The sequence below is a fragment of the Erythrolamprus reginae genome, chromosome 6, assembly GCF_031021105.1.
Source record: "Erythrolamprus reginae isolate rEryReg1 chromosome 6, rEryReg1.hap1, whole genome shotgun sequence".
In the NCBI taxonomy this organism is placed as follows: domain Eukaryota; kingdom Metazoa; phylum Chordata; class Lepidosauria; order Squamata; family Dipsadidae; genus Erythrolamprus; species Erythrolamprus reginae.
This window is the reverse complement of record NC_091955.1, coordinates 38,104,450-38,121,712: the sequence shown is the minus strand read 5'-3', so window position 1 is coordinate 38,121,712 and position 17,263 is coordinate 38,104,450. Positions and strand designations below refer to the sequence as shown.

Genomic DNA, 17,263 nt, shown 5'->3' with positions numbered 1-17,263 from the left:
TTCATTCTTTGTCTATAATGTTTAAGAAATATAATATTTCCGTCAAAAAGTTGATTTAATGTATACTTACAACGATTAAGAAATATAGTATTCCTTCCAAGAAATATATGTATAATAATCTATATGTATCACAATGTATAACTATATGCTTCCTCCTAATTGTTTGACTTTGTACCCCTTCCCTCTTCTCCCTTCTGCCCTCCCCCGTATTCCCTTTCTCTACTCTCTTTCCCTTTTTTCCTTTTTCTTTTTCATTATATTTATAAATAAAGTATATTTAAAAAAATAAAATAAAAAAAAAAGTCTTGTGCTGAAGTTTGGTTTTCTGTGTGTGGCCATGCAGCAACACAGCTTACAGGGAACAATGACCAGGGGAATATTGTTGATGTGGTTTACTTGGAGTTCAGTAAGGATTTTGACAAAGTAGACTATAACGTACTACTAAATAAAGTAGAAAAATGTGGGATGGACAGCAACACCACCAGATGGATTCAAAACTGGCTAACCAACCACATTCAATGGAAGTACATCTACATCAGTGGTTCTCAACCTGTGGGTCGGGACCCCTTTAGGGGTCGAATGACCGTTTCATAGGGGGTTACCTAAAACCATGGGAAAAGACAAACTTTCCCATGGTATTAGGAACTAAAGCTTCTATTCTGGCACCTTGGAAGATATTTTTACAATCTGACCAGTCAAGCGTTTATAGTGGGGGTGTCCCTCTGATCTTCCTGCCAATGAGCTTAAAGCTCTGTTGGGAGAATTAGTGCTAGAGTTATGGTTAGGGGAGTACCCCAAGGCTCTGATTTAGGCCCAATACTCTTCAACATCTTCATCAATGACTTGGATGAAGGGATAGATGGGGAACCTATCAAATTTGCAGATGACACCAAACTGGCGGGAATAGCTAACTCTCCAGAAGATAGGCGCAAAATACAGAAGGATCTTGACAAACTTGAACAATGGGTGTTATCTAACAAAATGAAATTCAGTGATGAAAAAAGTAAGATTCTAAATTTAGGCAAGAAAAACAAAATGCACAGGTACAGGATATGTGGTACATTGCTCAATAATAGCAACTGTGAGAGGGATCTTGGCGTCCTAGTGGACAATTCTATCAGTCCGTCCATTACCCTGGAGGGGGAATTATTGACGCCCTTGGAGAGGGTCCACAACTTGGACGTCCTTCTCAATCCAGAGCTAACATTAGAGCACCATCTTTCAGCTGTGGCGAGGAGGGCGTTTGCCCAGGTTCGCCTGATGTACCAGTTGAGGCCTTATTTGGACAGGGAGTCATTGCTCATAGTCACTCATGCCCTCATCACCGCGAGTTTCAACTACTGCAACACTCTACATGGGGCTACCTTTGAAAAGTGTTTGGAAACATCAGATCGTGCAGAATGCGGCTGCGAGAGCAATCATGGGCTTCCCTAGGTATGCCCATGTCTTGTCAACACTCCGCAGCTTGCACTGGCTGCCGATCAGTTTCCGGTCACAATTCAAAGTGTTGGTTATGACCTATAAAGCATTACATGGCATTGGACCAGACTACCCCCGGGACCGCCTTCTGCCGCATGAATCCCAGTGACCGATTAGGTCCCACAGAGTTGGCCTTCTCTGGGTCCTGTCGACTAAGCAATGCCGTCTGGCGGGACCCAGGGGAAGAGCCTTCTCTGTCATGGCCTCGGCCCTTTGGAATCAATTCCCCCCGGAGATTAGGACTGCCCCCACCCTCCTGGCCTTTCGTAAGCTCCTGAAAACCAACCTATGTCGCCAGGCATGGGGAAATTGATATACCCCTCAGCTATTATGATTTATGTATGATTTATTTGGGTTGTATAATTGTTTTTTTATTATAAGGGGTTTAAATACTGTTTTTAATATTGGATTTGTTCTCTGTATATTGTTTGTTGTGAGCTGCTCCAAGTCTTTGGAGAGGGACAGCATATAAATCTAATAATAATAATAACCATTTACATATGAGTCAGCCGTGTGCGGCAAAGATATAGAATCAAGATCACATGAAGTGTTAATAATACTTTATAAGGCCTTGGTAAGCCCACATTTGGAATACTGCATTCAGTTTTGGTTGCCACGATGCAGAAAGGATATTGAGAGTCTAGAAAAAGTGCAGAGAAGAGAGTCAAAGATGATTAGGGGACTAGAGGCTACAACATATGAAGAATGGTTTCATAGCTAGTTTAATGAAAAGAAGGAGCAGGGGAGACATGATAGCAGTCTTCCAATACCTCAGGGGCTGCTACAAAGGAGTCAACCTATTCTCCAAAGTCCCTGAGGGCAGAATAAGAACCAGTGGGTGGAAGCTGAACGAAGAGAGAAGCAACTTAAGGAGAAATTTCCTAACAGTTAAAACAATTAATCAGTGGAACAGCTTGCCTCCAGAAGTTGTGAAAGCTCCAACACTGGAAATTCTAAAGATGTTGGATAACTATCTGTCTGAAGTAGTGTAGGTTTCCTGCCTAAGCAGGGGGTTGGACTAGAAGACCTCCAAGGTCCCTTCCAACTCTGTTGCAGTGTTCCCTCTAAGGCTGGAGCGCGCTGGTTTTTCCCTCTCAGTGCGGGAATTTTGAATTCCCGTGCAGAGGACCTCCACTCCTACCCGCTTTGGTGTCGGCAGCCAGGGCCGAGGCTGCCCCGGCTCTGATACACACCCGCGCGGCATCGGAGGAGGTGTTGGCCTCTTCCCCTGCTGCCGCGCTGGAGGCTGTCCACTGGAGCCGGGGGCGACAGGCCCGGCCTCGGCCCTGAGCTGTGCCTCCTCCCCAGCCGCTGCACTGGGAGCTGCCCCCTGGAGCAGGGAGTGACGGGCCTGGGCTCGGGCCTGAGCTCCGCCTCCTCCCCCACCGCAGCGCTGGGAGCTGTCCCCTGGAGCCGGGGGTGACGGGCCCAGGCTCGGCCTACTCCTCTCCCGCCGCCATGCTGGCCAGCAAAGCATGAAGGCTTCTGAAGTGAGCTGTGTGGCGGTGGCGGGAGGCAGAGCCAAGGGGAGGGCGCAGAGCCAAGGGGAGGGTGCGCCAGCCAGCAAAGCCAGCTTTCCGGGAAAGCGGCACGCTTTTCAAACACGCTGCTTTCTTGCACCTCTTTCCTGGGAGGCGGCCACCTCTCTCCCCCCCCCCCACGGCACCAGGCTGAAGCCCTGTGCGGGTCAGCGAAGCTGGCTGCCTGCCGGAGAAGTGGAGAGAAAGAAAGAGAAGAGAAAGAGAGGGAGTGAAAGAGAAGTGGAGAGGAAGGAAGGAGGGAGGGGAGGGAGGTAAGGAAGGAAGAGAGAGAAAAGGGAGGGAGAGGGAGAGAGAAAGGGAGAACGAGAGGAAGGAAGGAAGAGAGAAATATAAAGGGAGGGAGGGAGGGAGAAAGAGAGGGAGCGGGAGGGGAAGAGGGGAAGGAAGAGAGAGAGAGAAAGAGAAAAAAGTGGAAGGAAGAGAGAAGGAAAGAAAGGGAGAGAGAGAGAGAGAGAAATCAAAGTCTAGTTTGAAACTAACTCAACTATTTAAGTGGCATTTTGATACTTAGCAGAATTGCCCCATTCTGAGGTCACTGTTACAGACACACAGAATTTTATTTTTAAATTCTCTGAGACAAAATATGGTGGGTTTTTTAAAAAACAAAATATCTTTACTGCAGATTAAGATCAGCAAAACAATATCAATAATCCAATTTCTTAATATGCTTTAATTTTCATGTCTCTCAGCTGCGTAAAAACCTTTGGTAACTTATAATTAAAAATAAAAATAACAAATATCAAAAGAAAAATGCAGGCTACTGGAAAACAACATGGTTTCTTCCCTTTGGCAAGAGTGGTAGAAATTTGAGGATGATTGATTATTAAATATGGATTGACTATGGAATGATGGTAAAAGATATATTTAGATGTTGTTTAATATTAAAATGTATTAATTCGTAAAATTGGATTAGAATTTTAGAACTATATAGAATTACATAGGTAAAATTAATGAAAGATACATAGGATAAATAAGGGGTTTGTGATATGTACTGTATGATTTTATGATGTTGCATTATGAATTTAAAATATACTTGGAAATGTAGAAGATTGATGAAAGTTAATAATAGTAAATGCTAAGTGCCTGAAAATTAATTGAGCTTGGAAATATTGAATGAAATTATAGAAAAGTAAATATGGAAATATATTAATTGATGCATTGATGTTCAGATAGATTTTCATAGTATTATTAGATTACTATAATACTATGATAAATATTTAAGAAATGAAGATTTTAAAGCATGGATTTATTAATAGTTGTTTTTGGTTTTGCTGGTTGTTTTAGTTTTAATAGTAATAGATTTTGGTTTGGTTTTATTATTAATTTCTTTTAATAAAAAAAGGGAATTTTTTCCCTTATTTATTTGTTTGTTTATTTATTTATTATTTATTTATTTATTTATTTTGACTTCTATGCCGCCCAGTCCCAAAAAAACTTCCCCCCCCAAAAAACAACTGCTGCTGTTATTATTATTATTATTATTACTATTATTACTATTATTACTATTATGTCAATACAACACAGCAAACGAGATCACTATGCTGGATTTCATATTTCATCACCAGTTGGGTGCTTCCCAAGCATCTAGGACTGCTTGATGTAGCGGCGAATTATGTGTGCCAATCCCTGTAAAGCAGCCTTCTGCAATTGACAGATGGAGATTTTGTCAATTCCAATGATTTTCAAATGTCCACTGAGATCCTTTGGCACTGCGCCCAGTGTGCCAAGTACCACTGGGACCACTTTCGCTGTCTTATACCAGAGTTGTTGCAGCTCAATTTTTAGATCTTCGTATTTCACTAATTTCTCTAGCTGTTTCTAGCTGCTTCTCCTCAATTCTGCTGTCCACTGGGATTGCGATGTCGATGATCCATACTTTCTTTTTCTCCACAATCAGGGTATCTGGTGTGTTATGCTTCAGAATTCAGTCAGTCTGAAGTCGGAAGTCCCACAGTAGTTTTGCTTGCTCATTTTCGACCACTTTTTCGGGCTTATGATGCTACCAGTTCTTTGCCACTGGTAGATGGTAGTTCTGGCACAGGTTCCAGTGGATCATCTGTGCCACAGCATCATATCTATGCTTGTAGTTAGTTCTGTGTGATCTTTTTGCAGCAGCTGAGTATGTGATTGATTGTTTTATCTGATTCTTTACAGAGTCTGCACTTTGGATTGTCTGTTGATTTTTCAGTTCTGGCTTTGACAGCATTTGCTCTAATGGCCTGTTCTTGTGCCACCAGTATTAGTCCTTCTGTCTCCTTTTTGAGTGTTCCACTTGTAAACCATGACCAGGTCTTTTCTTTATCCACATTGCCTGCAATCTTCTCCAAGAACTGGCCATGCAATGCTTTGTTCCGCCAACTGTCCATACAACATTGAGTTACAGTTTTTCTGTACTGGTCCTTAGTTTGTGTCACCTTGAGAAGCTTCCTATTGTTGACCTGCATCAACGCTGACTCTTTGCTCTCCTTCACATAGTCAGCTAATGCATGCTTCTCTTCTTCCACTGTCTGTTTCACTTGCAAAAGTCCTCTTCCACCTATTTTCCTTGGTAAATACAGCCTGTCAACATCACTGCGGAGGTGTAGTGCATGATGGATCGTCATTAATTTTTCTGGTTTTCCTGTCCAAGTTGTCCAGCTCTGCTTGAGTCCAGTTCACTATGCCAGCTGTGTATCTAATTACAGGTATGGCCCAAGTATTTATAGCCTTGATAGTGTTGCCACCATTCAGTTTGCTCTTCAAAATTTTTCTGGTCCTCTGGATGTACTCTTTGCTGATCACAGTTTTCACATGACCATGCTTGATATTATCTAGTTGCAAGATGCCCAAGTATCTGTAGGCTTCTGGCTGCTGGCACTTGATGGTTTGACCATTTGGCATTTCAATGCCCTCACTTTCAGTGATTTTACCCTTTTTCAGTGCCACTGTGGTACATTTATCCAGGCCAAACTCCATGCTGATGTCATTGCTAAAGATTCGCACAGAGTGACTGTATCTCAGTTTCTGATTTTCCATACAACTTCAGGTCATCCATATACAGCAGGTGTGAAATTTTTGGTGAATTCCTAGCAGTTTGGTAGCCTAGGTTTGTTTTCTGTAGGATGAGTGACAGTGGGATTATAGCGACGATGAATAGCAATGGGGACAAAGAATCCCCCTGGAAGATGCCCCTTCTGATGTTGATCAGTTTATAGCTTTCATTCCCAACAAAAAGCTCAGTCTTCCAATATTTCATCGCCTTTTCTATGAATTGCCTGATGTTTTCATTGACTCCAATGACTTCCAGGCATTTTATGATCCAACTGTGTGGCAATGAGTCAAAGGCTTTCTTGTAGTCAATCCAGGTCATGTATAGGTTTGTTTTCCTGTTCTTACAGTTCTCCGAAATCATTTTATCAATTAGGAGCTGGCCTTTCGTATCTCTGCTTCATCTTTTATTGCCCTTTTGCTCCACTGGCATGATGTCATTTTCTTCTAGGTAGTCCTGAATTCTGTCAGCTATGATACCTGTCAGCAGTTTGAGCATGGTCGGCAAACATGTTATTGGCCTGTAGTTTCCTGGTATGGCTCCTTTTGCTGCATCTTTCTGTATTAAATATGTTCTGCCAGTTGTAAGCCATTCACTGATACTTCCTGTCTGCAGCATTTTGTCAAACAATTTGGCTATTTTTGCATGCAGGCTGGTCAGGTATTTCAGCCAAAAACCATGCACCTGATCAGTGCCAGGGGATGTCCAGTTCTTTCTTCACTCTTTTTGCAATCATTTCAGGTGTTATTTCCAGCTGCTGCATATTGCTCTTTGAGATTTTTTTCTCAAACTCCTTTGTCCACCCAGCAGTCCTGTTATAGTCCTTTTCGATCTCCCAGAGATCTTTCCAGAATTTTGTTGTTATTTTCACCTCCGGCTTTTCAATATTCTTATCTGTTTGCTGATGCAGGTTCTGATAGAACTGCCTCTGGTTGGATTGAAATGTTTGATTCTGCCTGTACTGGGTGATCCTAGCTTCATATCGCTTAATTTTCCTGGCTGTCGCTGTTATCTGCTGCTTTACAATTTCCAGAGCCTCCTCGATCTTTCTTGTACTAAGCCAGTACTTTTTTGTCAAATAGTCTTTGATCTTCTGATTGTTCAGTTTCTGCTCCTTAATGTTCTTCAAGTTACTTGCATCTGATCTCAAGATTTTGATTTTCAGTTCTAGTCGGATTTTCCATTTTGGTTTTCCAGTTGGTTTTCCGATTGGTTTCTGTTGCAGTAACCCTAGTTCTTCAGTTACTATCACAGCTGTACTGTAGGCAAGCTGATTCAATTCTTCAATTGAAGTTATATTGACAGTTGCAAGTTCAGAGGTAATATCTTCCATCAGTGGGACAAGTTGTTTCTTGCTTATGTTTTTTAAGGCTGGCAGTCTCTTTTGTTCTGTCTTGGACCCTGCATAAGCAAGTATTTGGTCCAGTTCTTGCTGCCTTTGAGTCATAGTGCCAAGTGTCTCATCTGCAGCTTCTTGCTGTCTTTCCAAGTTTTCATCAGGTTCCGGTTGTGCAGTGACTCCAGATCTTATTGGAGCTTCTACTGGTGCCAGATCAGATTTTGGTGTTTCTATTTTGCGAAAATTTTCTGTATTTCTTCTAATTCGACTTCACTGAACATTTGGTTCCTGATTATGAGTCGTCGCTGATCGGCCAAGTCAAAGTTCCATTAGTTTTGAGTCTGCATGTCCTTGTTTCCATAATTGGTACATCTGTCTTTGATATCCATGTTTTTCAGGCTCCGAGTTGTAATAACACTTCATGATTGTGCGATTCTCTGACATTGAGAATTTCTGCCGCTTTTTGATTTGTAAGCTTTGTTTGTTTTGTTCCTGTAGCTCATTTGTCGATGGCTGCCCAGGTTCCACAGCAGCCACCGCGGTCCTTTTTATCCTGGGCGACGACCGAGCCAGTATGGGCTTCTTTTTGTTTTGTCACTCCATTAGTTTAAATGGGTTAGGTACGTTTAGTCTGGCTCCTCTGCTTTGACCACTTTGGTTGACCAAAGAAGTTGAGTGCCTGTTCTCAGCATCATATCCAGAGGTTGGCTTTGGAAAATAGATGTAAGAGTGCTGTCAGCATTGCTGCAGAGGTTGAAGGGGTGGGGACTCAGCCTGTCAATGCTCAGAACATATGCCGCATGCTGCATGAAATTGGTCTGCAGGGCTGTGGTCCAAGAAGGAAGCTTCTTGTAAAGATGATGCACAAGAAAGCCCGCAAATGGTTTGCTGCAGGCAAGGAGACTAAGGACATGGATTTCTGGAACCATGTCCTGTGGTCCAATGAGACCATGATAAACCTATTTGGTTCAGATTGTGTCAAGTGTGTGTGGCGGCAACCAGATGAGGAGTACAAAGACAAGTGTGTCTTGTCTACAGTCAAGCATTGTAGTAGGAATGTCATGGCCTGGGGCTGCATGGGTGCTGCCGGCACTGGGGAGCTACAGTTCATAGAACTATGAATGCCAACATGTACTGTGACATACTGAAGCAGAGCATACTTCTGTGACATACTGTAGGTATAAGTTAGCCAGAGTTAGTTTCTTAAGTAGAGAGCAGACCAGTGCCTCTTTCAAATTTACTTCTCTTTCCCTCAAATAGGTGTTATCACCTGCATGCTCAATCTATCATTTAGGCCTAACCTTACAAATACAATATTTTTTTACAACAAACAAGATCTTGCAATGCACAATTGCCTTCAACTTTGCTGCTTTCAGGTTGTGAATGACCTGTAACTCAACCAGGTAGATCATATTGAGATACCTTGTATTTGTTGTCCAGTCAGGTTTTGGTGATACATGTCAGCACTGCTCTCTTGTCTACAATTTAATTTACAATTGTTTTATTATAAATAAATCTGGTGATCAAAATATTAGTCTGAGCCCGACTTCCGGTTGTGACGTTGCGCTGGTGTCGGACGATTCCCGGTTCCTCTGGGATTGTTTCGGCCTTTTGAGTGTTTCAACTGCTGATGCGGGTTACCGCGGACCTGTAGAGCCCATGGTTTTGAAGAGGAATCTTCAGCGAACCAGCCGGCGGGCCCCGCCCCAGGCAGTGGGGAAACCCTCTTGGTCGACACTCAAAGAGATTGGTCTTTTGACAGATCCGGAAGCGCGACGTTCCTGACTCATTTATGGAAGCCGCGGTAATGATGAAAGCATTTCGGGACTTAGAATATGAAAGATTGTGAGTGATTTCAATATTTTGGACTGTAATAGAACATTTTCCCTTTGTAGTGTGGATCAGTGACTCTTTTTTTGGATTGGATTGTGCCAGCACTTTTAAAAAGCGGCAAAATGGCGGCAGTGATTAAGCACTAATCAGCCAGAATAGGCGAAAGTATTATATTAGAACAGTGTAAACCAATTTTCGCTGGACTCTGGCTTTAGAACTATAACATCAGAAGAGAAGGAATAATATTGGACATTAACTACAAAGGGTGAAAAGAAATTTGGAACGTGTTGAAGGCAAGAGAAGGGTTTAAGAGAAGATTAAGAGTGTTCATGTTGTTTGGATTATAACTCAAACTGAAGTGAGTGGATTGAGTCAGACTTTACCGAATTTAATAAAACCAGAAGTTATTTTATAGTTCCTCCCTTCCCTTCGTCTCCACAATCCCTAAACTTTTATCGCGCATTTTCTTTTCTTTTCTTTTTTTCTCGTTTCTGGAATCTGTGGATTTTATTTTTCCTGGTGGATTTATCCTCTCTCTGTTTTTGAGGATTTACTCCCTTTGCAGACCTTTGTAGAGTTACTTCTTTGGACAATTGGAATAACTAGAACTCATTAACTCAATTGGTGGTGTATCCAATAATAATAATAACAACAACAACATTAGACTGACCGAACATAGACTGAACTCAGTTGATGGTTTCTTTCCCCCCATATATTTGACTTTGTAAATTACGACTGCTAAAACACTCTGAAGCAATTCAGTATTTCAAAATACAAGATACACGGATACTACTTGAACTACTTGAATTCCATAAGTATACAAGAGGAAATTTAATGAACTTTTTTCTATTCTATTTATCATTAGATACTTATTAGATTATTCATTATATTTATACTAAAATACAAACACTAAAATATAATTACTAGAATATGATGCGTTTTATATATTACATACTTAACTCTTGATACATTTGTTGCTATACTTCTATTCGTGAATCTGAATTTAGAATTTGAAAATTACTAGTTGCAATTGTTACATTGGTCGTACAGTGATACCTTGTCTTACGAACCCCTCTTCATACGAACTTTTCGTGATACGAACCCGTTGTTCTCGATTGAATTTGCAGGTATTCCCACCATTCTGTATTGAAGCCTTCAGCTGCCATTTCTTGCCTTGTTTTTATTTCTCCCTTAGTTTTAATCATATCTTTATATCTGATTATGCTACTATTTTTTTAAGTTTGGGTGAACGAGGGCCTCTAATGGTGCATACCAAATTGGTATACCTTTATAAAATTGTTTTTTAATTTTCAGCCAAGTTGTGAGCAGAGATTTTCTTATAAAATGGTTTATAAAATATTTATGAATTTTGGGTTTGTTTTCCCATAGATAAAAATACCAGCCAAATTGGAGGTCATGACCTTCTAGAGTAAGTAGACATGTATTAGATAGTTGTATCCAATCTTGGACCCAGGCAAGGGATGGTGTGTGATAATATTCTTCCCAATTTGGTAACGCCAATCCTCCATCCTCTTTTTTTATCTAACATATATCCTGGGGCATTTATTTTGCCAGATAAATTTGTTTGTTATATTATTATTTTTTTAAAAAAAATCTTGTGTTAAATAAATAGGGATTGTTTGGAAGAGGAAGTTTATTTTTGGTAGAATGTACATTTTAATTGTTACTATCCTTCCAAGAAAAGATAGTTGCAATTTATCCCATTTCTCTATATCTTTTTAAATTCTGATCACCAATTTGTCGTAATTGTCCTCTTTCAAGCTTGAGACCTTCCCCATTATGTTGATCACTAAATATTTAATCTTTTTAGTTATTTGTATATTTAATATTTTGGCGAGAATTGCTTTTTGTATATTGGACACCATTGTCTTGTGCCTTTTTGGATGTTAATTTTTGTAGAGGCATCGTCATTTATTATAATATGTTCGTATTGTTCCAAATAAATTGCTTTGATTGCATTTATAAATTTTGTGTCGAATTCCATAAACTCAAATTGTTTCACCATAAATTTCCAAGAGATATTGTCGAACGCCTTCTGTGCGTCTAAAAATATTAAGGCTGTTTGTTTTTTGTTGTGAAATTCATAATATTCCAAAATATTTAGAATAATTCTTATATTGTTTTTTAATTGTCTACCTGGGAGGAAGCCATTCTGATCAGAATGTATGAATTGGTTTAGGTAGTTTTTAAGTCTGTTAGCGAGAATAGAACTAAAAATTTTGTAATCCACATTTAGGAGGGAAATGGGACGATAATTGGCAATATTGGTTGGATCGGTATCCTTTTTGGCTATTAATGCTAAATTAGCACGTTTCCAGGAAGATGGAATTTTCCCTTCATCCAGAACTTCATTATAAAGCTCTAGAAGTGATTCTACTGCTTCTTTTGGAAGATCTTTATATAATTCGTTTGGAAGGCCATTTGGGCCAGGTGCCTTATTATTTTTTAGTCTTTTAATAGATTCTTCTAATTCAGTCATTGTAATCTTATTATTTAATAGCACTTTTGTTTCTGTTGAGATTTTGGGGAGGTTTGCTCAAGTGAATATATCCTGTATCATTAAATCCTAATTTAATGATACAGGATATATTCACTTGAGCAAACCTCCCCAAAATCTCAACAGAAACAAAAGTGCTATTAAATAATAAGATTACAATGACTGAATTAGAAGAATCTATTAATCCTGAGTCTCATCATTTGAGTCTTGATTTTCATATAATTTAGTATAAAAATCGCTAGCAATCTTTTTTTTCTAGCTCGTGGCATATTTCTCCATCTTCCGTTTTATGACAGTTAATCAGTTTTTTTCTTTTTGTCTTTTAAGTTTATTTGCTAGCCACTTGCTGGGTTTATTAGCATTTTCAAAATAGTATTGTTCACTGTTTTTGATCTGTTGTGCTAATTTTTCATTTTCAATCAAGTTTAGCTTATGTTTAATTAGAAGCATCTGGTGTTTTAGTTCAGAATTATGAGGTTGTTTTTGAAGTTCTCCCTCTATTTTCTTGTATTCATCTTCCAGTTTATCGGTTTCTATGTTCTTCTTTTTATATTCTTTAGCCATGTAGGATATTGCTATACCTCTAATTACCGCTTTTGTTGTGTCCCATAAGTTTTGTACGTTAGTATGTTTTTTAATGTTTTCTTGGAAATAGAATTCTAGTTCTTTTTCTAATTTTTGTTTGAAGGCTTCTTGTTTTAAAATTGACTTTTTGCATGTCCATCTACCTATTGATTTTTTACCCGTTATACTGCTCCTGGTTTTAGGTGCACGATCTTCTCTCAAGAAATTCCTGATCTGCCATCTCAGGCCGCCACCCGAAAAAAGAAATGGCTAACACGTCAGATACCTCCCCATGTAATCTGAGGTCAAAGAAAGACCAATCAAGCACCTCAAAAGTGGTGGTATATCCGGAGCTCCGCTCCCCACCAGACAAATTGAATTTTGATAATAACTATAACTGGCTAAAGAAAATTTACATAGTTCCGGAATAATTTATAGACTGATCCTGTACTTGCCTATATTTTAATATGTATTTTTGATGTACTGTTTTTTCTTTATTTCTTTTTTATATATACATTTTCTTTTCTTTTCTTTCTGTGTATTATATTTATATTTGTAAATAAAAAAATTATTAAAATAATTTTTTTTAATAATAAATAAACTGGAAAACTCTATTCTCTGAATGCTACACTACTGATGACCTCTACAACACATCCCTACTCGAAATGAAAATTATCATCAGACTTCATGTACCTCTAACATGTACCATAAACAAAAAAAATAACCTCCCCATCTCAATAAGAAAATTACAAACAAGAAAAAAAATCTCTGGAGGAAAACCAAAAAAGGACAAATTTCCAACTTCAAAAGCAGATATAAAAGCATTTGCAATCGGACTTCCGGGTGTGGGGCCAGGCTAAAGCGACGTGCAAGCTAGTAGCTCCTGGCTTGTACTCGAGATTTCTCGTTTAAAAGACCACTTTTGTGGTGTTAATTCTTCCCGGTGAGAAGATTTATAGTAAGGGGAAGCACTCTGCTGCGGGGGGGGGTCGCAACCCCTCCCCTAGCGGGTGGTAAAACCCCATATTTGAGTGGGGGGAAAAGCCGGGGTTTGTCCTCAGCCCGAAGGCCTGGTTCACTGAGCTGTCACCAAGGAAGCCAAAAAAAAGCGGCGGTAGCAGCGGTTTGTAAAGTATTATTACTTATCATCTACTTACCCAGAAATATCTAGAGGTGGAAAACACGGTTTTGTGAGAATTTATGTAGTCTCCTGTGACAAACGAGCGGTGATTGAAGAAAGCGGAGCTTTTTTTTTTTAAAGGAAAAAGTAAGTTGCTGATGGTGTATGGAAGCTCGCAGCTGGCAACTGACTGCGGGTTACTCACGAATTCAATGTAAGAGAAAAAACCTCGGACAAGAATCTTAAAAACAACTTTTTCTCTTTGGTGAGGCAACCTAGATTAAATCCAGGATGACCCTTTTATTGTAAGCAAACAAAGAAAGGCAGGCTTCTGTGATGCTACATTTTACATGGGTCTGTTACACCAATTCAAACTTATAACGTATTAAGCGTACAAAATATAACCAATAAAAATCACACAACTTGTGCTACATTTCAAGGTGCTGATTCATGAGAAAAATAAAGCAAGAGCGAGAGAAGGGCCCCATCAGCCCACCTCATGATATATAATGTTGCACTTTTCTTAGGCTAGCAGCAAGGAAAGCAAGATAAGAGTGCAGGGAAGGAGAATGTTGCTAGAGAAACTGGGTCATCATACGTGTCATGCTCAAGGTCTATGCTTTTCGCACGCACATTCCAAGAAACTAGTTCCCGCGTTCCCACAATGGTGGGCGGAAGTAGTCGCAGCCGATTGGAAAGTTAAACAAGGAAGTTCTGTGTGGGGAGTAAACGACAACTTGACGAAGTTCTGTGTGGGGAGTAAACGACAACTTGACGGAGGAACTAGAAGGATTTGGAGCTGTGTGGTTGGTGAGAAAGAGAAAGAAAGAGAAAGAACAGAGGCGAAAAGCGTGTACAGTGAACATTACATCGTGACTATAGAAGAACGTTCGGACGGAGAGCGGAGACCGGGGAGCGGAGTTGTGGAGGGTACCCTGCAGTCGAACACCTACCTGGAGGAGACAAAGAGAGACCAATGGAGGAAGATTGAAAGCGGAAAATTTGAGACAACCGTCGCTTGTTTTTTGTCTTTTTGTGTTCCCTCCCTCCTCCTCCATCGAAATCAGTATTAATCGAGTGTGGTCGTAGTGAAAGAGAAGCACGGCGGAGAAGAAAAAGCCCGGCTGGAAGACGGTAGGAGAGGAAGCGAAGGAAGGTTAAAGGTTTGATGCTTTTAGAATGGTCTGTGGGGGTTTTGTAATTTAACGTGATCAAAGGAGAGAAGAAAGAAGAACTGAAGGAGAGAAGACGCCTTTTTCTTTTGTCTGCTTGTAAGGAGAGCTTAGAAGCTGTTACTGACATCCACGATAAACCAGGATACCTCTACCATCGGTGAACAACATTGACTGAACTGCTGATTCTCATTTAAAGTGATCGCTGCAAAATTTTTAGCTGATTGGAAATGTGTTACAATAGTAAAAGCTAATTGTTTATTTTTTACTTTTGTGTGAGTTTAAGGTTAAAATCATTGTCCTCCCTACTTTATTAGTTTCCCCTCTCTCCTCTTCCCCCTCTCTCTTTCCCTCTTCCCTTTTCTAATTAAGATTAAGAAATCCCTTGCAAATATATCTTTTTACTTTACTTATTTTCTCTCTCTTTCTTTGTAAGATGAAAAGTGATTAATTGATTGTTGTAGTAATTGTTATATTAAGACTCTTAAATTAATTGATAACTGACAACTGATATTAATTAAAACTATTTAAGATTAACTATTAATTATAGTGATTATAAAGTGCTTATAGGGTGTTTTAAGGATTTTAGGACTATTATAGAAGAAACTTAAGTTAGATTTATATTAATTAAGCTATTTATTACTGTCGACAACTGTTAAGTATTAATTATTTAATTAATTAACCTATTTAATCATTTAATACTATTTAACTATTACTATTATTATATTATACTATTACTAACGATTAATTATTCACTTCAATTGTCTATTTAGATTCTATTTCTATTTATACCCTATTTATATATTTATTGAAACTTGTTATTTGCTATTTATTTAATTGATCAATTGATAGTAGGTGACTAGTTAAGAAATATATATATACATAGTTAATTAGAAACTAGAAATTTTATATTTGACTCTTCTTTTATCGGATGATATTGGAGAACCTAGTCACATTAGAACGAATTTAATTACTCTAATTTGTCAAGTGAGACTAGCTTTGAATTGTGATTTAAATGACAATCTTCCCCTCATTAATTAACTGAATACGTGGAACGGACCCTATTTTGGACAACTCTGTAGCTATCTCTAACTGGAAAGAGAGTATGACAACCAACTTTTCAAAATATCAGAAAAAAACTACACCAGGAACACCGACGACTCAAAGTACAAAACTAAATACAGAAATAGCAACAACTGACAAAACTTCTCTGCAATCAATTCAGGCCTCTCTAAACTTAATTCAAGAGTTCATGGTCCATAGTCAGGAGGCATCTACAGTGACTCAAGAAACCATAAGGCAAAATCATGAGGAAACAAACCAAAATTTTGAAAAAATATCCGGGAAAATTGAAGGCTTGGAAAATCGAATGGAAGGCATACAGGAGATTATAATTAACCATGAACAGAGGATACAAAAAATTGAAACAGACACAAAAAGAATAGACGAGAGAAGAATCGAAGCAGAAGGAAGATTAATAGCAGCCAATAATGAGCTCGAAAACTCCATCGCAATCCTGGAAATGGAAAAATCAGCTTACTTTCTCCGCTTCCAAAATATCTCCGAAAATGCAGACGAAGATTTATTTAACAAATTAGCTCAGTTAATCAGCGAGAACACACAAATTGATCTAGACGAGGTAAAAAATCACATCGATGAAATTTACAGAATTCAAACAAATTATGCTAAGAACTATAGATTACCCAGAGAAGTCCATGTAAAATTTACAAAAAAATCCATTAGGGATAAAATATACAAATCAACAAGAAATGAAAAAATTATGTATCAAGAAAAAGAAATAATAATCCTCAAATAGATTCCGAAAAGAATAAGGGAGAAAAGGAGAGAGTTCCACTACTTTACGGCGAAGTTATTGAGAAGGGGAATCCCATTCCGATGGCTAATCCCGGACGGTCTCCTGGTAACTTGGAACGGAAAAAAAATCAAAATAGATTCGTTCGAGAAAGCAGTTGTAGAAGAAGTTGTAGAAGAATTACAACAAGAGCGGCGGCTAAACGTCAATAAAGGAAAGGAAAGTAACCGGGAAAAGAAGGGAAGAAAATTACGTTAAAAACACTTGATTTAATCTCTGTAAACATCAATGGATTGAATTCACCGATAAAAAGAAAACAGATAATGATGAAATTATTAAAACAAAATTCAGATATATTATGCCTTCAAGAAGTACATATAAGAAACCAGGATCGCAAATTATTGGGAAAAAAAAACCTAGGCAAATTATTCACAGCTTTAACAGATTCAAAAAAGAGAGGGATTGCTTTATATATCAGGGACACACTACAGCCGGAAAAAATTTATTCGGATGAAGAAGGAAGAATATTAATTGTAAGAATTAAAATAGGACATAAAGAAATAGTGATAATTGCGATTTACGCTACAAACACAAAACAGAAACAATTTTACAAAAAATTAGCAGAACAGGTAGGACACATAAAAAAAGGGGACATTTGTATCATTGGGGATTATAATGCGGTGAGTGACATTAAAAAAGATTTTAAAACTATGAGGAAAAAATTGAAAGACAGGAAAACATTACCATCAGAATTCCAGGAAATAGCAAGAGAATATAGATTAGTAGATATTTGGAGAGAAAGACACCCATCTAGCCAGGAATACACTTTTTATTCACCCCCCCAGAAATCTTGGTC

General features: G+C 38.8%; 1 protein-coding gene across 2 annotated transcripts in view; it reads left to right on the top strand.

Moving 5' to 3' along the window:
* Positions 1–12,761, top strand: part of ZCRB1 (zinc finger CCHC-type and RNA binding motif containing 1) — a 124,246-nt gene extending 111,485 nt beyond the window's left edge. Inside the window, exon 8 of one of the 2 annotated variants that reach the window (XM_070755570.1) lies at positions 12,506–12,761. In XM_070755570.1, the coding sequence (XP_070611671.1) occupies positions 12,506–12,535 (30 nt within the window). In that variant the 3' untranslated portion in view covers positions 12,536–12,761. The remainder of the gene's footprint in view (positions 1–12,505) is intronic. The other variant, XM_070755569.1, reaches the window with a different exon arrangement.
* The last annotated feature ends 4,502 nt before the right edge of the window (positions 12,762–17,263 follow it).